The following is a 24,931-nucleotide window of genomic DNA, read 5'->3' on the forward strand; positions in this document are numbered from 1 at the left end:
ATCGGATACAGGTTTCCATTCAAATTCATATATATAAATAATGTTTGCATTGGTTTTTCCTGGATGGCCTTGTCTATCTATGAAGGGTAAATATCCAGAAATATAAGCGAATACACTATTGACACATTGATATATAATACATTGTATGTAAAATGCGTACTGCTGGAAATTATTTGAGATACAAATTAAATACGGCGTTTATCACGTTCGACGGGCTGTCGGCAAATTTACATTTGTGTTTTAGTTATATTTAGTCATGGAGTATACGTAATACTGTATAATTGTTAAGTATTTAAATACTTCGAGTCGGCGCTAAAGGTAGATATACTGAGATTATACTGGTTGACGATTATGATATATGCAAAGTTTAATGCGTTAACTTTATTGATTTCTTAACACGTTAAAACTGTATTTATCGCGTTAAGGTAGATGGGGGAAAAGGGGTGGTCTAAATTAATATCCATAGAATTTTTTAAAAAATTTGTCAAAATGCAATTCAATCAAAAATTTAATTTAAAGTATGGGTGACCGATTTTTTTTTTCACGCTACAGGTTGTGCAAAATTGTCAGATTTGTATAGATTATGCATGGACACCCCAATTTTGTTTGATAAAAAGAAAACTACAGCATTGAATTTTAAGATAAAATATGAGAAGCTAGCTCTAATAATATGCTTTCAGATAAGAAAAAGTAAAAATAGGGTCATCGGACTCGTTTTCTTGCTACATAATAAAATAAGTAAATTCACAACACATTCTATTATAAAAGTTACTTTATCTGAGTTATCTCCCCTTTTGTGGCAAAGTTGGAAAATAAAATAAATCAAACAATAATATTCCGTTTTCGTAAAATACAGCCATAAAGTATGATAAAACTTATAATTTTCTATATTAACACGAAAAGTCTTACACATGATTTTGATTACTGTAGAATATAATTGAAGGAAATTTATTGATTGATTGTTAACTGCTTAACATCCAGTTGCAAATATTTCATGCAAGTTCAGGACGATATTAAAGGAGATGTCGGGCATATGTTTATGAGTCTGACAGCATCCTAGCGACACAAATAATAAAAAGAAATTCCATGAGAAAAAATATACAGAAAAGGGAAATTTTAAAATAGTAGAAATTAAAAGATTTGCTTTAAACAGATCGATTCCACTAGAACTTTGCTGTTAGAATACATTTGCAAAGTAATTTGGAAAATTCAAAATGTTAACATGTCCATAATAAATTGACCAAATGCTTTGTGGGCTGCTACGGCTTTATACATTTAATCTATTTTTGTTTTGATCAGCTCTGCAACGTTTGTATAAGGTGTTGGATTTTCAAATATTTTGGCCTCAAGCATCACCAAAGAGACGTTAGTTGTCGAAATATACATCATGTGCAGTTAAAGTATCGGCGATTTATTAATCTTTCCATTGCATACAAATGTTTGATTCCATAAGTTTGGCATGATATTGTTATCGTGAATCATTTAAATCTATAATTCCTCGAGAGAGGTAGGAACAATTTTTCCGAGAATTTATTTCAAGCGAAGGACATTTTAAGAAATTCTTTTCATCTTCACAAAATTTCAGTATTGCAGCTTCGTTTGTCTTCATTAAGGTTATAACATTATAACATAATGTTTCAGTGTAAATGAATTGTTATTTAAATTTCACTTCAATGTAGTTTTGATCATCTTTCGAAATTTGACTCGAGGTGAAACAATTTCAGTTATCTCTTATACTTAAATCACAATCATTGCAACTTAGATTACTTTTGCACCATGTGTTTCAGAATCTGAACATTGACCAATCTAAGTCTTAACATACTGATTGTACAAGTTACCATTCATGTATAACCCGGTTCGTCATGTTAAACTGGCGACTGCTACATTGTCAGCGTTACTTCTCTACATAATGTGTTATCAGAAAGGCGGAAAACTGTCAGTCATAAACATTACTTTCAATGGCATTTGTCGAGTTCTATGCTGGACAATGGATAGATCATAAAAAGAAATTTAGAATTAAAAACTTCACAGACCAGTACAATAACTATCTCGAAAGATCAAATTATACAAGACACTAGTTGTCTTACCACTATTTGTATTTTGTAGATGTCCCAAGAGACATTACACAAAAACAACATAGTGTTTGTATGAAAAATCACATAATGCAAACTACATGTACTTGATAAAGGAAAACAACACGACCTCAGAGTTTCTTTTAATTTTCCTTCACTAGGGGCGATGTGAATCAGGTATGGATTTATGTTTAAAGGTGCAGGATGAGTTCCAAGAATGTATGAATGTTATGTGCTACTGTCATTGGGGGAATTTTGTATTCGTGGTATTTTGAACGACCATATACTAACATTTTGTTAGTTTGGGGTTTTTGTCGAGCCTGCGACTTTTGTCGCAGAAAGCTCGACATCGGGATAGTGATCCGGCGGCGGCGGCGGCGGCGGCGGCGGCGTTAGCTAACTTCTTAAAAGCTTTATATTTTAGAAGGTGGAAGATCTGGATGCTTCATACTTTGTATATGGATGCCTCATGTTACGAAGTTTCCGTCAGTTACATGTCCAATGTCCTTGACCTCATTTTCATGGTTCAGTGATTACTTGAAAAAAAAGTTCAGATTTTTTGTAATGTTAAATTCTCTCTTATTATAAGTAATAGGATAACTTTATTTGGTATGTGCGTACCTTGCAAGGTCTTCATGCCCGTCAGACAGTTTTCAGTTGACCTCGACCTCATTTCATGGATCAGTGAACAAGGTTAAGTTTTGGTGGTCAAGTCCATATCTCAGATACTATAAGCAATAGGTCTAGTATATTCGGTGTATGGAAGGACTGTAACGTGTACATGTCCAACTGGCAGGTGTCATCTGACCTTGACCTCATTTTCATGGTTCAGTGGTTATAGTTAAGTTTTTGTGTTTTGGTCTGTTTTTCTTATACTGTATGCAATAGGTCTACTATATTTGGTGTATGGAATGACTGTAAGGTGTACATATCTAGCTGGCAGGTGTCATCTGACCTTGACCTCATTTTCATGGTTCAGTGGTCAATGTTAAGTTTTTGAGTTTTGGTCTTTTTTTCTAATACTATATGCAATAGTTCAACTATATTTGGTGTATGGAAATATTTTATGATCTATATGTCAGTCACACAGGTTTTATTTGACCTTGACCTCATTTTCAAGGTTCAGTGGTTATAGTTAAGTTTTTGTGTTTTGGTCTGTTTTTCTTATACTGTATGCAATAGGTCTACTATATTTGGTGTATGGAATGATTGTAAGGTGTACATGTCTAGCTGGCAGGTGTCATCTGACCTTGACCTCATTTTCATGGTTCAGTGGTTATAGTTAAGTTTTTGTGTTTTGGTCTGTTTTTCTTATACTGTATGCAATAGGTCTACTATATTTGGTGTATGGAATGATTGTAAGGTGTACATGTCTAGCTGGCAGGTGTCATCTGACCTTGACCTCATTTTCATGGTTCAGTGGTCAAAGTTAAGTTTTTGAGTTTTGGTCTTTTTTTCTTATACTGTATGCAATAGTTCAACTATATTTGGTGTATGGAAATATTTTATGATCTATATGTCAGTCACGCAGGTTTAATTTGACCTTGACCTCATTTTCAAGGTTCATTGCTCAGTGTTAAGTTTTGTGTTTTGGTTTGTTTTTTTTAAACTATAAGCAATAGGTCAACTATATTTGTTGTATGGAAGAATTGTTAGCTGTACATGCCTGCCTAGCATGGTTCATCTGACCTTGACCTCATTTTCATGGTTCATTGGTCAATGTTTAGTCTACTTGGTTAATGTTAAGTTTATGTGACAGTTGTAATAAAGCTTTATATTTAGGACTATCAACATAATATCAATGATTAGTAAAGAAGGCGAGACATTTCAGCATGTGCATTCTTGTTTTTATTTGTCTTACGTGGTTACTGTCTCATTTTTATACCCCATATCTCACTCTAATCATATTTAAGTATAGTCTTTTGATATAAGTACATCGCTCTTCTCGTCTTTTTGAACGTTTTGTAGAGTCCAAAAACACGTCTGTTATTGATACAGATTCTGCTTAGTACAGATTGGTTGCAATAATTATTGACATTTCTAACCTCAGGATATGAAAGTCCGTAACAAGTAAATTAAAAGATGATGAAAAATGTAGTTTCTTTCGAAATAGAATTTGCTAATCTGACAGGGTTTGGATGCTATCAATATTAGTAATATTTTCAACTACAACGCTGTACAGGGATTAAACCTCATTACTAGTACTTAAAATATAAAACATCACCCGTCATTTGATATATATACCTACACCAATTGCATCCACGATTTTTTGCACAAGTTAGTATGGAACACCTCTAATCTGAAGGATTTAAAATCCAAACATCCCGATGCCATTGTTCATCATCCCATTAAAAATATAGTCCCGCTGGTTATGTTTTGCATCGTAATCAATAATGTTAGAATGTTTTTAGTCAAAGGCCTAAAATATTGAATTCCCTAGCCCATTTACATAAATAAGAATTAACACCAGTTTACTTATTGGTTCAGTTGACTATGCAAGAAATTGAGTGCGCGACCCAGATGCGCCTAAACTGGACACTTTTGTCTAAAAAGATCAAAGCTATTATGTTATACATCCAGAAGCGCATTAGAAAACTATGTAAAACCTTGAACACACGGATTTCTAACCCATATAGGAAGCCCGAGGTTGTGGATGCTTTATTCACTATTCACGACAAATATGTCGTTGTTCAAACAGACAAAGCTTAAAAAATATTGTTTTTATTTGCAAAAATCATTATTTGCAATCACTAACTAAAGAACTTGGAATTATATTACTATCCCCAATGCTTAATTAAAAGATCTACCACATCATCCCATTAAAGAGAGCTTTTCCTACCAAATTGGAATAATAGATACAAATTCCCAGTTTTAGGTCAAGAAAATATTACTTTGTGAAGACCACACTGATTAAGACAACAAATACACCGAAGATGATATCATAAAAATGATTGACAAACATATTTGTTGCGTTTGATGGATAATTATTTCAACAATTCAATATTCCAATTGGTACTTATTGTATTCACCTACTGACCAACTATAGATTGTCTTTGTACTCATGTGAAACAGCATTCATATAGAAAATCTTAAAGAGAAAAAGAAAAAGCATCCTGCAATGTTCTATAATTTCAATTTCTTATATATTGCCGATGTCTTGTCACAGAGTCACACAAATTTCGTTCAGTACTTGCATCTCTTATATTCCTGAATTGGTACAAACATTTCCTTATGTAGAAAATAGTGGATTAAACCTGGTTTTATAGCTAGCTAAAACTCTCACTTGTATGACAGTCGCATGGAATTCGAATGCTCTTTATTAAATAAAACTATGATGAGCAAATTAAAATACAAAAGTTTCTTATAGTTTGCACCTACTTTCAAACTCTACAATCGAGATGTATTATATTCTGATTGATCTCTCCAAAACGTCTCCAAATAACACAAACATGAAGATAAAACATGAGACACTATTAATGGGATCATGACTATTGACAGGTACATGTCATGAATATGTGGCGGTGTTAAATTAGTTTATTGAGATCTAAAGCCAATCGGTGACATCAGCAATATTAAATAGCAATCATGTTAACAACATGCTGTTCAATGTATTTATACAATTTACAAAATTTGAAGAAACTATCATGTTTTCTATTCAGAAATCGAATAGTTTCCGAATTTATTTGTTTTTGCTTAGCCTTTGAAATACGGTATTATCATACCAAAATTACAGCAAAGGAAAATGTTACAGTTTTTACTTAGTTACAGTTTTTGATTGACTAATAAATTATGGTATTATTGACTATGCGTATAAAGTCATCAAAGATATTATGATTATAATTTAAGAACACTAAACGCGATTTTCATTCTTAATGAAAAAAATGTTGTGCCAAATCTGGCTTAGGGATCTCTGCCTGGGGTAGAAAAACCTTACTGTTTTAACATTTTATTGACAGTTAATTTGCAGAAAATGACCTCACTAATAATGGTTCATGTCTGGTGGTCCCTTGTTAATGAAACGTTATTCCTTGTATCATTGTAATTCCTAGAAACTCTTACACCTTTTCGAAGTGGCCCTTGCAAAGAATGTGGTCAATTCAAGGCAATAGGAAACCAAAACGTTATTATTGAATAAGAACGGTATCTACGTTTTCCATACAACCAATCTGAAGAAGGCTTACTTCCTCCTCTAAGACCACCAACTTGCCAGTTTGTTTGCCTATTTGATTCATGCAGTATATGCAGCTCTATCAAATACGGTAAATATTGCAGTTTTTTCCCCAGAATTTCAGACATTTGAATTTTTTACTATTCTTTTAGATGCATAGTATACAATAGCAATGGAATATTTCTAAATGAAAACATTATATTTGTCTTATTTTTACAACAGGATACGAGATGGGACAGAAGATATTTTGTGTTATCTGACCGAGAATTCCAATTTTTCATATCAGAAACTGTAAGTCAGCCTTGATATGATATATCTAAATCTAATTGTGAAATAAATAACAATGTTTGTGCACATTTGTTGGAACAGAATTAAAAATATTACATGTGTTTCATATTGAATGTTTTACATTTTTATTTGCTGATACCAACATACTCTAAGACTCTCAATTTCCTATTTGGTTCATTTCCCTTTTCTTGCTTTTTGATAAGAAGGTGATATCTTTTGAAGGTATAAGTAAAAAGGAAATTATGGGGCTTTTAACTTTCCCTTGAAATTACATTCCTTTGGTATAATAAGGGTTCTACATTACATTCAGAAACCACAAATTATACAACTAGTCCTTGCTAATCGTTAAACGCTTCCTTTCGGTGTTTTATCGACTAAACTACACCAAACAAAGAGCTAGAAATAACGAACGCTGCATTAAATATCTTTTTTAAAGTAATTACATCTACCTACACACTTGAATTCATTGACTTTATATTTGTCCTGACATTTTAATATATGCTTTAAACAGTCTCAATAGCGCAGTTTTCTAAGCGGACAGAAACAAAGATGCATTTCTCCTTTTCATCTAAAGCTATCCTTAAATAATGTATAACGTCATTTGGTGATGAATTTATTTCATGAATTATAAGGTTGAATTTTCAGTGAAATATTAAGAAACCTGAAAAGAAGCTTCTTAATGATCAAAAGGGATCACCTGCATGCAGCAAAATTTTAGTTTTTTTTTTTTTGTTAAACTTCACTGAATTTTACAAAACTTAACAGAAACTTCTTCGTGATCGAGAGATAGCATCTGAACAAAAAATCGACATATTAATACTTTTTACATTTTATTGAGAGATGTATTTACTTATTAAAAGCCTATTTAAGATTGTACGCAGTCAGCATTACACTTTTACACTGACAGCAGCAGTCGCATATGTGACACAAAGTTCCATGGAACCCTTTACTTTTTTTCTTCATTAAAAAATACAGATGTATATACAGGGAAAGTAAAAGCGAGACAAATGAAATGTAATTTCTTTTATTTATGTTGTGTAAACTTTTAACATATAGGCAACTACTCCACAAAGAACGGTTCCAATTGAAGATGTGAAAGGTGTAGCTAATTATAATGGGTAAGAATATTTCTTTACTTGCAATATGTTAAACTAATAATGAATTATCGTATACTATCAGTACCATCATAATATTTTCAGTAAACTTATTATATAGTCATGGTATATGTTCAAACTAATAAACTAATGACACAGGGCCTTTATGTAATTTTGAAAGTATAATGCAAATGATGAAATTAAAATGGCAACACTTTAGCATGTAAACTATTGTAAAACATTCAATACCATTGACTTAAGGGGTTCCTTTTCAGCTGAGACAAATTTTAACATGTAAACTATGCAATAGTTTCAAAGTCGATGAACCATGATGAGGCGGTATGTTCATAAAATCGCCATGGCATTGAGACTTGCAAATGCTAATACATCTGCATACCAAATACCATTGACCTACCACTGGTGATTACCCTTAAACTAAACTAATCATAAACTTATACTAGGCAAAGTTTCAATGTCAATAGGCCATGACGGAAGGGGTGTGGCCAAATTATCTTCATGGAAATGAGATAAGCCAATAAAAATACATCTGCATACTAAATATCGTTGACCTACCTCTAGTGGTTCCCCTTACACTGATCTAATCACAAGCTACACATGTATAAACAAGGCAAAAGATTAAAGGCCAATACACCATGACTAAGGGGACGAGGCCAAATATTCTGCATTGAAATGAGATGTGCCAATGCTAATACAACTGCATACCAAACACTATTGACCTACAACTAGTGGTTCCCCATAAACTGACCTAATCACAAACTAATACATTGTTTACGGCGCCGGCGGGAACGCATGCCTAAGTCTCGCTTTTTCGACTTCGTCGAGGCGAGACAAAAACTATGACAAACGTGATGATTTCAACTTTTCAATTGACAACTTCAAATTGCTTTCAGCGGTAAACATACCCTCTGCTCCATCGTATGTCATTTACATATATCAACTAATACTTTTCGTTCGTGCATGTTTATATCATACAGATTTTGCTCCTTACAGTGAACATGCTGCAACAGAGTTATGAGGACAATTATGACAACTGAAATCGTAACAATATAAGTTTTACGGTCACCATTACAAATTGGTTGATCGATACAATATTTCTAAACTTACTTGCGACATGTTTTCGCAATCTTAGATCAATAGACACCAGAATAGTCTTATCTTTAATTTTACAGACTGTGTCTAGTTTCCGGTTGTGACATTTTGACCAAATGTGGATTTGCATGTATGCATAATGCATGTAATGGGAGGCACGTCCCCAGTCGACACATCCGGTCTCGCTGGTTTTTCATGTTTTAGGAGTTTTCCCTAAAGATTTGTTTGCTTCCTTGATTTGTCTTCTCTACGGATTTTGTAAGGTTTGAATATAGGTAAACAACTGTTGCCTATAAATATATTTGTGTTTCATGAGTCCTCTTTCGGTACCTTTTTAGTGTAGATAAGTACAAGGGAAAAGTTATTTGATGTACAAAGCTAATTAAAGCCATTTGTGTTTCCATTGATAATGTTTCTATTATTCAGATTTAAAATACTTGTGGAGTGACAAATCAAGAAAAAGTCGCTTATTTTAAGAGTTTAATGGACCGACATACCTCACGGCTGAAAATCCACATGATGATAAAGTCAACATTATACTATCCTTTTAGCCCTGTCGTAGAGTTTTCACACGGTGCAGTTTTTTGTAAAATATCGGTAAAACATGATTTTCCGATTTTTTTCTTTTTCATTAGCAAACACGGGAACGTTTATAATTAATTCCTGAATGAAGATATCAGCAATACTTGTTATAAAACGAAAGAGTAATGTATCAACTTTCATTTCATATCAAACTTGAATATCATATGAAAATACATATGGAGTGAATTTGAAGAATTTCAATTGCATGCAACATTTTTTCAATCTTACCGTCTGTCAAAGTATATTAAATTTCTTACATACATCTCCCGTAGTCGATTTTGACATAAAATAGTGGAACAAGCAATACTTAAGAAGTTTTGATATATCAAAGTTTGACAGAACATACAAATCAACTTTTACAGGCCTTTTTATAATACTCATCATATAGCAGTTTTACTATTCAATATTCATCTCAATAAGTCATGACGCGCTCCTTTTTTCTATTTTCCCCTAACTTATAAATTGCTGTGTTTTTTGTAATGAATTAAATGTGCACTTTTTTAATTTTTGTCAATAAGAATATAGATTTGTATCAATGTTTGTGTCTAGATGTTTGACTTGGTACAGATGTTAAGGTTTAATAACGGTTGAGGTGTTTTTATTCTTGTTGAGTTTTTTTCGAATAGACTTATTTTAAACTACTTTGGAACGCATCCGAATTAATCCGGGAAATGATTGGTAGTGCTGATTCCTTTAAATAAAAACAAATACATATAAAGAAGCATAGGTCGTGTTATAAAGCCGAAACATGTACAAGAAGAATAAATTTTGATACATTGGGAAAAACCAATGCCCAACAGCGTGTGATGATGAATCAACTTACGTTAAATCACGCTCCGTGGCAATACCATTAGACTGGTCCAAATGTTTATTTTGCATACAATGAGATAAGCAATTAAGGCATGTCGAGTCATTTGAGCGTGACGATTATGTTTTAAATGACACAAATTACCAGTCTGACTATCCAGTGACAAGTTTACTCTCTATATAGATGACTCCAAGGACAGGGCGCTGCATCATTCAACATGCATCGTTAACTACTTGCTGAAATGAATGATTGAACTTGCTTTTGATACTTCAAATCGGTCGAAGCATGATGTTGCTTTCCAAAAAAAAACAGAAAGTCTACACGATGATCTGTTTGTGAAAAAAATCATTTTCGTTGTCGTATAATTTGCTAGATGCTAGTACATATTGTTCATTGCTTCCTGCAGACCCTTCATGATGCAGAAAAATTGTGAAAAGCAGTTTACGATCGTTCGATCGAAATTTCAAATTATTACTATCCATCTCTGTCAAAATAAAGTATTCCTACAGCTTTACAATTTATTCCTACCTCTCTGATAAACATTTTTGCCAGGTTAGTAGATGACTATTATTTTCATATGGAGAATGATTACAATGCACTCTCGTGTGATACTGTACTGAAATGCATATCTTTAGCTAAGTGTGTGATATCCCTGCATTAAAAATAAGTGCACCTCTGATCAGAGATGGTATGGGTATTGTAAAAAGTCTTTATGTAAAAAAGTATAACAGTTTTGAAAATTTGGCCAAGGACGCCTTTAAAACACTAATAGTTTGTTTTGAAAACTTTTGGGGTGTCGTGAACATGTTTGATTGATATGATTTGAAACAATCTACAAAATCAGCAGAATTAATAAGGAGGTATATTTCAAATGGTTGTAGAATTAATGTTCTTTGGGCCATTGAAGGCAGATCAATTAGGGATTGTAAGAAATTGCTTTGTGCACCCGAAAATAAACAGGAGTTGATAAGATTTGTCGGCGATTGTGCACTCCCGCACTACAATGATTTTGATTTGCAAGACCATGACGAAATATTGCAAGCGGGATCGTGTCAAAATCTATAGACAGTGCAGCAATGTTGTGCCGGATCTGTAAGTGACTGTAATCAATTGTATACAAAGGAAGAGACAGATATAAGAATTATTCTGCCACATCTGTTTGCTTATAATGAACAGATGGTAAAAAGTAATTAGAGGGGTCGCATTCCATTAAAATTACCAGACACTTATGTTTTACTTCTTTGTATAAGGATTTTCCTCAGATGTCAAACATGATGAATTGTATTTTCAGACTGGATGCGTTGCTTCAACCAAAGACGCAAAAACGGTTTTTACCTGTTCACGCCATTTGCAAAGTTATTTGACCAATGCTGTCTGGCTCAGCTACTCACGCTCTTACAGGATGCGACACGTCTTCTTTAATCGGAAGTGGCAAAAAGACAGTTATAAGGCGTCGAAACAAAACCCAAACATGTATCAAAGTTTGTCAATCTAGCTGGTTCTAATATTGACACATCTGTTGCAGTGAAAAGTCAATTCATTGTGGATCTTTATGACCCTGAAGCAATTTTCAATCAGTACATGGTGATCGCAATAAACTCAAGAGTGAAGTTGGCGCTTTCTAATGATGCCTCCTAAGTGAGATTAACTCATTCAGAGGCACCATTCAGACAGACAGCGTATTCTTCGAGTTTTACTCTAAGATCACGTCTGAATGAATGCTTATATCGCCAAACCACCACCTAGACCACCTTTGGAATATGGATATGGGGAATAGATCCATTGTTTCAGTATATCTTGAATCCAATGTCCTCTGACTTTACAGGACCTTGTTTGTACATGTAGAGGCAAAACTATTTGTAGAAAATCTTGCGTATGCTACGAACAGAGTTTTCCGTGCACTAGCTTTTTTTGTTGTTAGAGTAGTAGTGATTATTAATCTCGATGCCCAATATATCATGATTTTGCTGCTAGTGGCATCAGACTTGATGTGGTTGGGGATCTCTCTCTCTCTCTCTCTCTCTCTCTCTCTCTCTCTCTCTCTCTCTCTCTCTCTCTCAAAAAAAAAACAAACCAAAACCAAACAAACAAGCCTGCCAGTTGTCTCAGACCTTGATGCGGTTGGTGCGCTTTCAATCCAACTGGAGATATTTTTGTATCGAATATTTCGGAAGTATTACATACCATTACATACACATATTTGTGTCTTAGTATTCCGTTACTTTTTCAAATGGACGTGCTTATTGATTTTTCAGTGTTAGTGTAATATATACTTAGTCAGCTTCCAAAGACACAAAATGAAGCGTAATGTGTCTGTGAATCGTTTTTATTTGTTATTCACATATTTATCGGGCTTTAAAATCGGGTTAAGTCAAGTCTGCTATATATTCCATTGTTTGTGTTGTTCTATAAAATGGGGGACACAAGTTTTGAATATGCTATTGCTCTTGTACTGATTGACCTATTTGCTTAATTTTTTTTTATTTACTGTCGTATTCATGCTGACATTCATGCATCAAGACTATTTTTTATAGTTCCAACATTCTTTTGGGTTTAAATAATCAATAATGATTTTCTTCATTTTTTCATTGAATCAGACTTTACAGTACTTATTCATTTCTCCTTTGTTCTTTATGACATGCTAACAAAACTTCGCCAAAAATGTATTTATATCTTGTCATATATTATTGCATAGCTTAATATAGAATAAAATTATTTTTGTCGAAAATTTCTGTAGATAAAGATATTTTACTTCATTTTCCTACATGTTGGAAGAAGGGTTATACATCACTAATATCTGGCAATCAGGCATAAATATTACAAGATGAATTTGTGCAACATTCAAAGAGCATGATTCCATAGAAATATTTTCTCAGTTATCATGAGGGACGACCGATAAATTGTACAAAATGTCCCAAAATTGCGTTTTTTTTTAAGCCCCTCTTTTGACCTTTGACCACAGTTTTCAAAAATCTGCACCACTTTGGAACTCTACGACATGCCTTAATCAAAGGGTATTATATTTATCTTCAAATAAGACCAAAATTAGCCCTGATGTATTTCGGTCCATTTAATTTTTAAATTTGCCTTACTTAGTCACCGTACTATACTGTAGGGTCACAGGTATTTCAATGAGAATTATTGTGCCCTACTTATCGCCGATTTATTCAGTTACTGACATAAAGTTCAGTTGATAAAATCGTAACGATTTACAGAAACATCCCTTGTAGACATTTCTAACAATAACTCAAGATGTCTGACGACATGTACTCGTATATGAATATTTTAGATCTTCTACTGTTTTTCCATCTTACGAACTGTTACTTATTACTTAATCCAACAGAAAAGTGATTGTCACTATTGTTTCTATTATTAATATTACTTTTACTGTTTGGTTTGTTTTCTGTGATATCCATTTGATGTGGCTAGGTACTTATACATCCCGTCAATGTGTTTGTATTATCTTTCATTTTTGCTGGTGTGTTTTGCATATGCGACTTTTTGTGTTTCTGTGGTTCTTATAACGTGACTCTGTACTTTAAAAGATCCCGGCATTATGTTATTGTTCTATTATATGTCATTATGTTATTGTTCTATTATAAATTTGAAAATACTTTGAACGACAAACGACAAATTTATTTTACTCGCGTAGTGGTATTAACCATATGTGGATTCTTAAAAATTCTAAAGAACTTCTGGACAATTTTAAATCTCGGTCTATTTCTGAAATTAATTCTAACATAACTTTTGATTTTTTAACCCTGTATACCAACATTCCCCATGTGAAATTATAAAATTGTTTTGAATAAACATTGAATGACAAACTTTTTTCTTATGTGACGTTTACATTTTCTGACGTCAGACACGCGAAGCAATGAATGTGGTTTTTAATTTGATATATGCTTTTGTGCTTTTTTGTAAATAATTGTTTGTTTTGATATTGTAACACAGTGATGACTGCTGTACCCATATTTTGACTATTTTATTTATAATGTCTGTTTTGTTCACGCATCGTTGTAAATATAACGGAATTTGATAAGACTGTCGTACAAGTGAGAGGTTTAGCGCTATAAAACCAGGTTCAATCCACCATTTTCTACATTTGAAAATGCCTGTACCAAGTCAGGAATATGACAGTTGTTGTCCATTCGTTTGATGTGTTTTGTCATTTGATTTTGCCATGTGATTAGGACTTTCCGATTGAATTTTCCTCGGAGTTCAGTATTTTTGTGATTTTACTTTTCACTATTTTATGGAACTTGATAAAAGAATATATCATGATAACCACACAACGTTTCGATGTTAACGTTGAGTAAATGGAATGGGGGATGAGCTTTATAGACAAATATCACGATTATAACGTCGTTGGTAAATCATTGTGATTTTTTGGGGGAGGGAGGAGGGGGATTTAACACATTTGATTGTTTTCAGTTTGAAGGACGATGAAAATCAAAGAGCGGTCGATATGAAAATGTAAGAATCTATGATTTCTTCATCAATAGATTACGAACTTTATATAATATTTAAAAGCCAATAGTTCTCTAGCAAATTGTTTAGAGAACAATTGAAGGTCTTTCCACCATTGAATTTCAAATTTATTAATAAGAAGTCACTTTCTGTTTACTCAAAATTAATACTGGCGTCAAATCATATGTTTTTTATACTGTTTTCAAAAATATATGGTTTCGGTGTACTTTTGCCTGAAATAAGGGAGATTATTTGATACTTCCGATTAAAGACTTCACTTCCGGTCTCACATGATAGCTTTATTCACACTGATCGTAAAAATATAAAATTTCTACATATTTTTAACTGAAATAAGAGAGATAATTTGTAACTTCCGATTCACAGAAGTCACTTCCAGTTTCAATTGATAAGTTTATCTATGCTAATTAAAAAGATATATGGTTTCAAAGTATTTTCCCATGAAAGAGGTACTTCAAGTTTACCAATGGTCACACTCGGTTGACATTTTAAAGGTCATACGTGTCACAATCTAATGCAATGGTGCAATCAACAGTTTTTTCTATGACGTCATATGTTGAAGGACTATGAATAAGTGACGCTAAGTGGTGGTATTGTAAGTTAAGATACTTGTATAAAACTATATATAACTGGAATCAGAATTTTCTCTTGTTTAAAATGAAATAAAAATAAAGTGTAATATGAACATAGTAAAAAAGTTCTATTCAGAAAAAACCTGAAATCAGGTCATTTGCATACCCATGTAGGCATGATACAGGCACATTTAAGATAATCAAAACTGTATGAATTTCATAGATTTTTACCTGGTCTGATAAAAAATTCTCGCTTCATGGTACGTTCGCACGTTTTGGAAAGGGCGACAGTAGCTACACATAAGGTGTCAATTTTCACTACCAAAAACAGGAAGTTTACAGTGTTGCCTTCCTTAGAACATGAATATTTTATCTAACTAAACTTTTAAAATTATTTTAATCATCCAACCTGTTTAAATTAAAAGCTAATAAACTTATTATAACAATCAAATACAAAAAACATGATACTTTTTATGTAGATAAAAAGGGATTTTCCTCCATTGATATTTTTAGTCGGGGAATAACCCCACGATTTGTATACGAAACTGTTTATAGCACCCAATAGACACTATGGCTTTATCATGTACCAGTATGAAGTTATAACAAAGCTCAAAATCTAGAACGTCAAATTCACATTTGACTTTGATATCTATTCCAAGGTCATTATGGATGGATTTAAAAGCAATATACCATAGGTCTCTACTTTGTATGGTTTAAGAACCACACAACTTATGTTTCTAGGGAGGAAAAAATCTTTTCAAAGACACTTCATTTCGACCAATTTTTTTTCATTTATGGCATCTTGCAACTAACATTTTTTTAATAGTTCTTTTGTAATTATTTATTATGGTTTCGTAGGAAAAACAATCAAAAATCTGAATTTAGAACTTAAACTTGACCTTTGACCCTGATCTGACTTTCCTTTTGTTGACCCAAGGACCTCAAATTACAATACCTTATGTCTCTATCACTTACTATTCATGCGATACATTAATATATCACTTATGTCAAATACAGAAGGGGAAATAACTCTCATCTGGAGTCTTCGTTTCGCTTCAGTCAAGATTAGACAAAACATCCTAAGGATATTAAGAGGAATTTGAAAAAATAAATTCGTCGATTTCTTTTACATTTTCGGAGGAGATGCACTCACAAGTAAAACAGAGTTCGGGGAGAATACTCTTACAAAGAAAGTATTCGTTAAAGCATGGTCAATTTCATAGGCACATAAACTGTGCAATATCATATACCAAACATCTAGGCGACATGTTGCGAAACAAAAATTACACACATGAAATAAAAGTGGCGGAAGGAGAATAAAATAAAATATAAGAACATAAAGTTTCTAAATATTTGATAGAAGCCACTTCCGGTTGACTGAAAGCTAATATTGGCGTCCAATGATATGTTTGCTCTTTCTGATTCAAAAACATTATATGGTTTCTCTATACAGTTATCTAAAATAAGGGTATAATTTGCTACATTCGGTTTAGAAAATGTCACTTCCTGTGTCGTTTGATAGCTGTTTTTACACTGATTCGAAAAATATAAGGTTTATATATTCTTCTGCGTGTAATAAGGGAGTGAATTTGCTACTTCCGTATTCAAGAAGGTCACTCCTGGTCTCATATGATAGCTGTTTTACACTGATTCAAAAAATATAAGGTTTCTATACTTTTGCCTAACATTTTCAACGTCATATGCCACCCAACATTTTGCAAAAAACTCTATTGCTTTATCATGAAGTAATAATCAAAATTAACCTTGAATTAAGACATTTAAGGGACCATTATTCCTGTAAGATGTCATTAGATTGTTTCAGACCAAACGTATCATATCTTCATCACAATAAAACAAACAATTTGCACTAGTTCTTTTATATCTATCTTTACAAGTGTCAAAGTAGATGTAGGAACAAGCAAAAGTCAAAATTAAGAACATGACCTAGTCTTTGACCTCTATCTCATTTTGTAAGTTAAGACCCATGGACCTCAAATATAGAGATCCTAGATCTATACGGTTACAGTTTATAAGTTACAAAGATATACCTCATATCAGATGTCAGTGAATTTGCTTCGGTCCAAATAAGTCGAAAATTTCTGAGGATGTAACGAACAATTAAGAAAACAGTATTTTGCCTATATCTGTAGTGTTTGATAAGAAAGACAAAAATAATCACTTAAGCTATGAAAAAAAACAGTGAAATATTAGTTTTCTAAGTATTTTCACTTGAAATAGTTAGCTTCTTCTGGTCTAGAAAGTTTCAATTCTGAGGTCATATGAAAGAGTTTTTCATACTGATTTGATAAATACTATGTTGTTAGGGACTTCTCTGTAAAATAAGGGAGATAATATGTCACTTCCGGTTTAAAAAAACTCACTATCGATGTCATTTTATATCTCATTATACACTGATTTCAATAATAAATGGTTTTTTCTATATTTTAGCCTTTAAAAAAGGAGATATATAACTACTTTCGGTTTAGTAAATGTCACTTCCGGTCTCAAATAGTAAAAGCATTGTTTCGTGGTCATTATCGATTTTTCCTTATGAAACACAATATGTCGACTTCGACTTTTGAAAATAACTTCACGAAATATCTAAATGAACCGTTAAACAGAAGTCGACTGTAGTTTTTTTTCACAGACACTCTTTTTATTCTTTTAATTTAATTTTTTATTTAAATTAAATTTTCTTAAATACTTCGAATTATTTCTAGTTGTCAAATGTGTTCATGCTCCTATTCATACGATTTCACAGTGAGAGTTGAAAATAAGAATAGAGTGTCAACAGGTATAGACTACTGTAATTGTATGATCGTATGAATATGAATAAGAAAGCATCAATCAATTGAAAATAGTAGAACTTAGAATGAATAATAATAAAAGGAATTATTCATATCTAAATTTGAGACATTGTATATATAAATAATGGTGTTAGCCCTGTATAACCACATGTTATCCGATGGAGAACGTCTGTCGTAAATATATCACAAATTAAGACGTATATATTAAAATCAAAATTTGATAAAATTTGATGTTACGGCATGGTAAGCTATATTATCATCCTTTATGACAAAAAGACAGCTGATCTGCAAGATATACCATCTACTGGTCACTATACATCATGTACTGTGTTACAACCTTAGATAAAGCCGACGAGGAAAGGCATTTTTCGACTAACGAAAGTTATATTTTATAGCCTTTTGGTGATCAGTCTAGGGCAAGGAGCACAGTTCAGGCGGTGTTGACACGAAGTCTCAGATGCAGGGGTTCGAATCACACCCGCTGAGGTCAGGAAAAAAATTGCTAATGCAAATTTGCAGATCTAAAATTTTGGGGCTAAATTTGAGACGAAGTATATATAAATTAAGTTGGTAGCCCTGTATAACCATATTTTATCTGATTGAAAATGTCTTTGACATATTTAGACGTATATACATATAAGTCTAAAGATTTGCGCAACAGTACTAATATAAGATGGTAAATACGAACATGATGTTATAAAATCGTGTTGACAAATATTTCGACTGAACAAATTGCCTTCTTCAGTGTCAATAATTTAATAATACTTGTTGTTCATGTTAAAAAGCTCAGTAATACAGGTAAGTTTTGGAATATTGATTTAATCCAAAATCTTGAACCTCATCAAAGAAATTAAAACCCAATGCTCAATAGACGTGGCTACGTATCTATACATCCCAAATTGGCAAAATGCAGAAGTTTGTATAAATGTATATGAGATAAAAGAAGAGTCCCTCTATCCAACTGCTAGTACTTCCTGTTGCTGCTGTTTGGTTGAAGTACATTTATCTCCTTAATCAGTCCAGTGAATGTTCTGTTCAAGCACTAGGATTTTTATGCGGTTAAAGTCATCTGGTTTATGATCCGACTGTCTGAAATGCTGGCTAAATGGGAGGAGTGGCTTCTTAGATATGTCACTTATATGGCAATTGAGGCGTTTGTGGAAAGGCTGTTTTGACTTACCAACATATTGGTGGTCTCAAACCAAACATTCTAGAATGTAAATGACAGTCATACCTCTCCACCTACTCAATGCCTGGACAAAATGCTCACGCTGTTATTGAAGAACTACTTCACCTTTGATGGAGATCATCTACAAATTAATGAAACTGCAATGGGTACAAAAATGGCTGCATGCGCCTGTTGAAGCTAGTTTGTCTATATACAATATATGAGTTTCTTTGTGTGTTAAATGAACTCTCATACATGTTACATTTTAAGGGTTTACTTAACATGTGATCTTGCACTTCATAAAAAAAAATCAATAGTATGCATACGTGGCTGCTTGCTAAAACATTCCAAGATGTGAAAAAGTAATAAGTTAAGTTCATATAACTGATGAGCACTTGTATATATAAAAGTCTAGATATGTTCAATAATATTATACTGATAAAAGATTAAAAAATATATATACAACACAAGATGTAATGAAATTGTATTGACAGCTTTCAATTCTTTATCAAAATCTAATAGAATAATTTGATGTATTTGTATGTTTATAGAGCTCACCTGTGATTTCTACAAGACTCTTAGCTATATATATATATATGACATCTATACGGTTTTTGGGTCTAAATAATTAGTCCGGGATTTTCCTTTGTTTTAAAATTGTATAGGAAAATACACTTTGTACTTCTAGATATCCGGGTAAGCAGACGGTTTTTCAACTGGTAACGAAACACAGAATTTTCTTCATTGAGGTATAGTTTTTTTTTGTTGTTCTGATTATGAACTTAATATTTCTCTTTTTGAATTCATACTTTATTGTAGATTTATCATCATATTTAGACAGAGTATGCATAACAATTCTAGACAGAATGTTACTTTTCCACATGTCAATATTTATTGAATTCATGTAGAAGTGTTGATCCAACAATTTGAGTGAACAGCAAAATAATGATCCTTGATGGTTTTGCATTCATATGGAAGGTAAATCCCAAATAATCGAAGTTTTAAAGTAATATATCCTCATTTAATGCGTCTAATATCGTCATTCTCATAAACCAAAATCCATGGTATAAAGATATTATAAACATTAATAATGTAACAAATAGTCAGAATTATTACGAATGTATGATCTACAATGGTTTAAAAAGAGATTCAAGCTTATATAAAAAAAAATGTATTCATACAATATTATATTAATGCTATTAAACACTGTTACCCCTAAGAGTCCAGCCGTTTGTTAAACAGTCTGATAAATTTGCACAAACTGTTCAGTATACTGATGTTTCAATTATTCATTAGATCATGAAATTTCAGTATGTTTGCAATTAGTCTATTTCGATAATAAGGTTTTAAAATTTAAATTCTTTCGTCATTAAATTGCCAACAAAGTTTAAAAATGATTTATCACCAATATCTCCTAAATTACAAAGTTTGTTATATCGATTTTCCCTTGAAACATTATTCAACCTCCCAGATTCGAAAAGGAGTTTATGGCTGAGGGTCATGAATCTACAAAAAGTTATGATGTTTTTATCATCTAGGATTTTGAAATAGTTTTCCCTTTCAGCATTTTATTATCATCGACGGTAATTAATGGCTTTTGGTGATTCTGATAAGATTGAGTGCCAATTTTGTTTGAATTGGTATAAAACACTTACTTTAAAGGGGCATTAGCTTCGAGATTTAAAATTAAAAAAAAAACATGAATTTTTTGGTTCAATCATTAATGAAAGTGAAAAAGTGAAATAATATTTACTTTTAGAAGCCACTTTGGTTAAATTTTGTCAAAATAAGCTAAAAAAAAAACATCGCTGCTGAATTATTCACTTGCATGTGAATAATTCGACATCATTGAATCAGTATTCATGTGACCTTCAATTTAACCCTTAGCTAGAGATGGGTTACGCATGAATTAGGCGTGTTTAGTTATTAAAAGAAAAAGAATATCAACATTGAAAGTGAAACAAGGGTAAACCCAGAGCTCCAGATAAGCTGCGTATTTGCGTGATCACGCAATACAAATAATTAAAAACCCAATGCATTTGCCCATTGCAGGGTTCAATAACCCAATTAATTCAAATGAAAACCCAATAATATGCCAAAACCATGAGTTCTTAACTCTTTTATTCGCTATCGTTTGCGTTATTTACCCTTATCTGATTACAGTCGTCGCGTAAATCTATTTTTATAATATTTATAATTGGAAATGTCCTTTCGTTCTTTTAAAATAGAGCCCTGCATCAAGTAGCTGTAATGGGTCCCTGTTGGACTTTTCCGTTGCTCAAAAGGTACACGTGTTTATGAAAACATTTCGATCTGCTCGGCGTTTATCCAATTAGCGTGTGACATGCTGTCATATTTTTTCGAATTGCTCGGGATTTATCATAACATACAATGAATTAAAACGAAAGTAAATGTCCGATAAAAATATTGAATAGAAGCATGTTTTCGGCTTCTTTTTGATAGCTGAGGGAAAGTTATGATGATAACAAGACTCAGCTAGTGATTTTAGGAAGCGTCCATTGAACGCACGGGCGTGCTTGCGTACCTTAACGAGAACATTGCTATAGAACGATAAACACGGGGTTTCGTCAAAAACGAAATCAGTTGGAAAAAGTGAAAGGCCAAATCAATTATGACATGATATGTAGTTGGAAAGCATCGGAAACCAAAAGTTCTGATAAGGGACAACTTAACCCAGATATATGTAAATTGAATTAAACAAAAACAGTTTATATATTATTTTTTTCACTTAAGTTGATAAATGAATACACATATCCGTTTTTTACGTCAAATTATGCATCTTGACACTTTCTTTGTTTTGGTCTAATTGTTCTGGATGCTTAAGATAGTTGTCTTATTGGCAAGTGCAGTATAACATTGTCATTTATTTACTTGATGTTGCAGAATTATTTGTAAATTTGTAAAATGTGGTCTCCATCATTAAACCACCCTATAAATCTCAAGGTTTTGGGGTATATCTTAAATCTTGGAACTACTTTTTATTTTTATTAAAAAGTATATCTGGCAAATAGGTGAAAGGACTGGCAAAACTTTCTTACAACACCTAAATTTCACATATATTACATAAAAATCTAAACACTTAGCAACACCTACCCCAACTATAAACCGTAGGGTGATCATATGGGATCTAGAAAGGCAATTAGTTACTGTCCAACTAGTGACACCAGCTGCAGTTTACATGTACATAAGTTTTGAGAAAATACAAAACTGACAGAACGTTTAAAACGGGACACAAATTAAACGTACAATTGCTCGTCAGTGAATAAACCAAATAAAACAGCTAAGCACATATACAAAGAAAGAAACACATTTAAGATGGAAACACATCTGGGGTTGATATAATGTGATTATAACATGCCTAAATATTCAATATTGTGTTGATGAAAAAACCCAATACATTAAGGAGCTTGGTGGTGAAAAACCCAAATTGATATTTGCTTGAGGGGTGAATAGGAATTGATAATGCAATTAAAAAACTTTATCACCCAATTACATAAAAAAATGGTGGGTAAAAACCCCAATTTGTGAATTCTTATCTGGAGCTCTGGGTAAACCATTTGATTGACTGATTCGATCTACAAAAATTATACAGGTAAAAACGATGATTAAGATATATTTTTGACTTATAATATGAAATCAAACAGACCTAGAAAAATCTAATTGCACGAGTTCGCTATCTATTCATATCTATATTTATGTTTTTTATCGGAATGTTGATACATATTATCGAGCCCATGCATGGTATATTGTTTATTTTAGACTTTTTATAATTTGGATATACGTTTTAGTATGTTATAAATCAAATATTAGAATTTGAGTCAAATCGGTGAACATGAATTTGACAGCTAGTGCCCCTTTAGCATTGTGATATAACCATTATATTACTGATGCAAGTCTTTACTGCTTTCCTGACAGAAGTTTTGACCATTGCTCAACGCGCTAAAACTTTGCTTTACGCGATAAAACTCCTATTTATCATTTATAACTTTTAAGGCATTAAATCTACATTTGATCCCGTTCACTCTTATTTTTTAAGTTTGCTTTCAACGCGTTTATACGGAAGCGTATATTACCCTCCGTTTAAGTTTATCTTTAACGCGATAAATTTACTTTTAACGCGTTGAAACTAATTTTAACACAATACATTAAAGGTATATGAAACTTCAAATTTAAAAAAAAAGTTGAACATGTTTTATATACTTGAATGGCTAAGTTTTAATCTATAAGAAGTGAGCGTGAAGTTTTTATTATAAGAAAATACTTTATATTATCAAAATCTTCAGAAAGGTACCGATATTGAATTATTGACTTCCTAGACACTAATTCGCCAATATTTTCCCGTATGCAGTGACCTTAACTACGAGACCTCTCGTTATAACTTCGGCCACAGCACAGCGCAAGTGCGAGGGGAAAACCGTGATGAAAGAATGTAAACACACGTGCTCTTGAAGGTAAATAGAAATAACAGATTCTTAAAGAACAAATTTTATACAACAAGTTTCGGTTAGTGTATTGAAAGGTATATACTATGAAATTTAGAGCGAGGGGCTTGCCCCGAGCTCTTAATTTCATAGTATATACCTTTCCATACACTATCCAATTTAGCACATATTTACAACTTGAGTAATCCTGTAATTAGTCTATTGATATGCTTTGGCTGACTAGGTGTAGCTCATTTACGTAGTTTTGTAAATCTACTCGCTATAGTATCATTGTAAAATATGTGATTTCAAAAGGCCCTGTACTCCAGAATGAAAAGATGGTAGCTGCTGGTGTAAGTATGTTTATTGATATAAAGCGGTGTTTTACGACACATGTACTTCTTTACATGGTAAGATGACAAAATAAATTGACCAAAAGCAGGCAGTAATTAAATTTTAGTGGAAGCTTTGCATTCTTAAAAACATTTTTCTATTTCACATAAAAACTAAAACTATAATGAATTTTACACATATAGATAGTTTGCAGTGGCGGATCAAACAAGGTGGAAAAGGGGGGTGGTGGTGGAAAACGCCTTTTTCATGATGATCAATGGGTTGAAACCCCTTTCAAAAATAGCTGGATCTGCCCCTTAGGTAGTCTAGTGGATAGTTTACATGCATGAAATATTTGTCACTTGACATTAAGCAACCAATAATTAATCAATATATGACGAAATAGATCAAACTGCTTTAATTTCCCTTCACAAGGTTTCATGGTTCACTCTTTTTTGTGTACAAAGTAATTGCATGGAAAATAAATGATTACAATTTTTAGATGGCGTTGTACTCTAATCAAGGTTTAAAGAACCATATTTGTTACTTTTTATTTAAATGAAAGAAACTTTTAATCGTCAAAAACATTTTAAGATTCAAAGATTAATAAGTGGGATGTTTAAAAATCAATTTGAAAACTAATTACAAACTATTTAGTTTAATTTAGAACACAGCATTTATTTCAAAATAGCCAGTAGCAATGTTTGTTTTGATATCTTGATTACGATACAATGAAGTCTAACACTTGTGGTCATTCATGCGTAGTTACTTAGTACACGGAAAAAGTATGTACTATGAAAATTAGAAGGCAAATTCAAGCAATTTGATTGGACGAGAAGTTGTAAGTATGTGCTAATAAGAACATACAGCCCCCTTCTCGTCCAATAGAAAATCATTTTTTTTCCTAATTTTCATAGTACATGGCTTTCCATGAATGACTTTTCATTGTAGATTAATTATGAAAGCGAACTCTTATTAACTACACTAATGAAGTGTACAATC

The 24,931-nt window shown here is 32.4% G+C and overlaps 1 protein-coding gene across 5 annotated transcripts in view; it reads left to right on the plus strand.

Annotated features, from left to right (window-relative positions):
- The window catches only part of LOC127728285 (heat shock 70 kDa protein 12A-like), a 172,339-nt gene that overhangs the window by 57,802 nt on the left and 89,606 nt on the right, over positions 1 to 24,931 (plus strand). For all 5 annotated transcript variants that reach the window (XM_052235602.1, XM_052235603.1, XM_052235600.1 and 2 more), the window contains exons 4-6: positions 6,463 to 6,531; positions 7,585 to 7,646; positions 19,843 to 19,903. In XM_052235602.1, coding sequence (XP_052091562.1) covers positions 6,463 to 6,531; positions 7,585 to 7,646; positions 19,843 to 19,903 — 192 coding nt within the window. The remainder of the gene's footprint in view (positions 1 to 6,462; positions 6,532 to 7,584; positions 7,647 to 19,842; positions 19,904 to 24,931) is intronic.

Source organism: Mytilus californianus, unplaced genomic scaffold, assembly GCF_021869535.1.
Source record: "Mytilus californianus isolate M0D057914Y unplaced genomic scaffold, xbMytCali1.0.p SCAF_2, whole genome shotgun sequence".
Taxonomy (NCBI): Eukaryota; Metazoa; Mollusca; class Bivalvia; order Mytilida; family Mytilidae; genus Mytilus; species Mytilus californianus.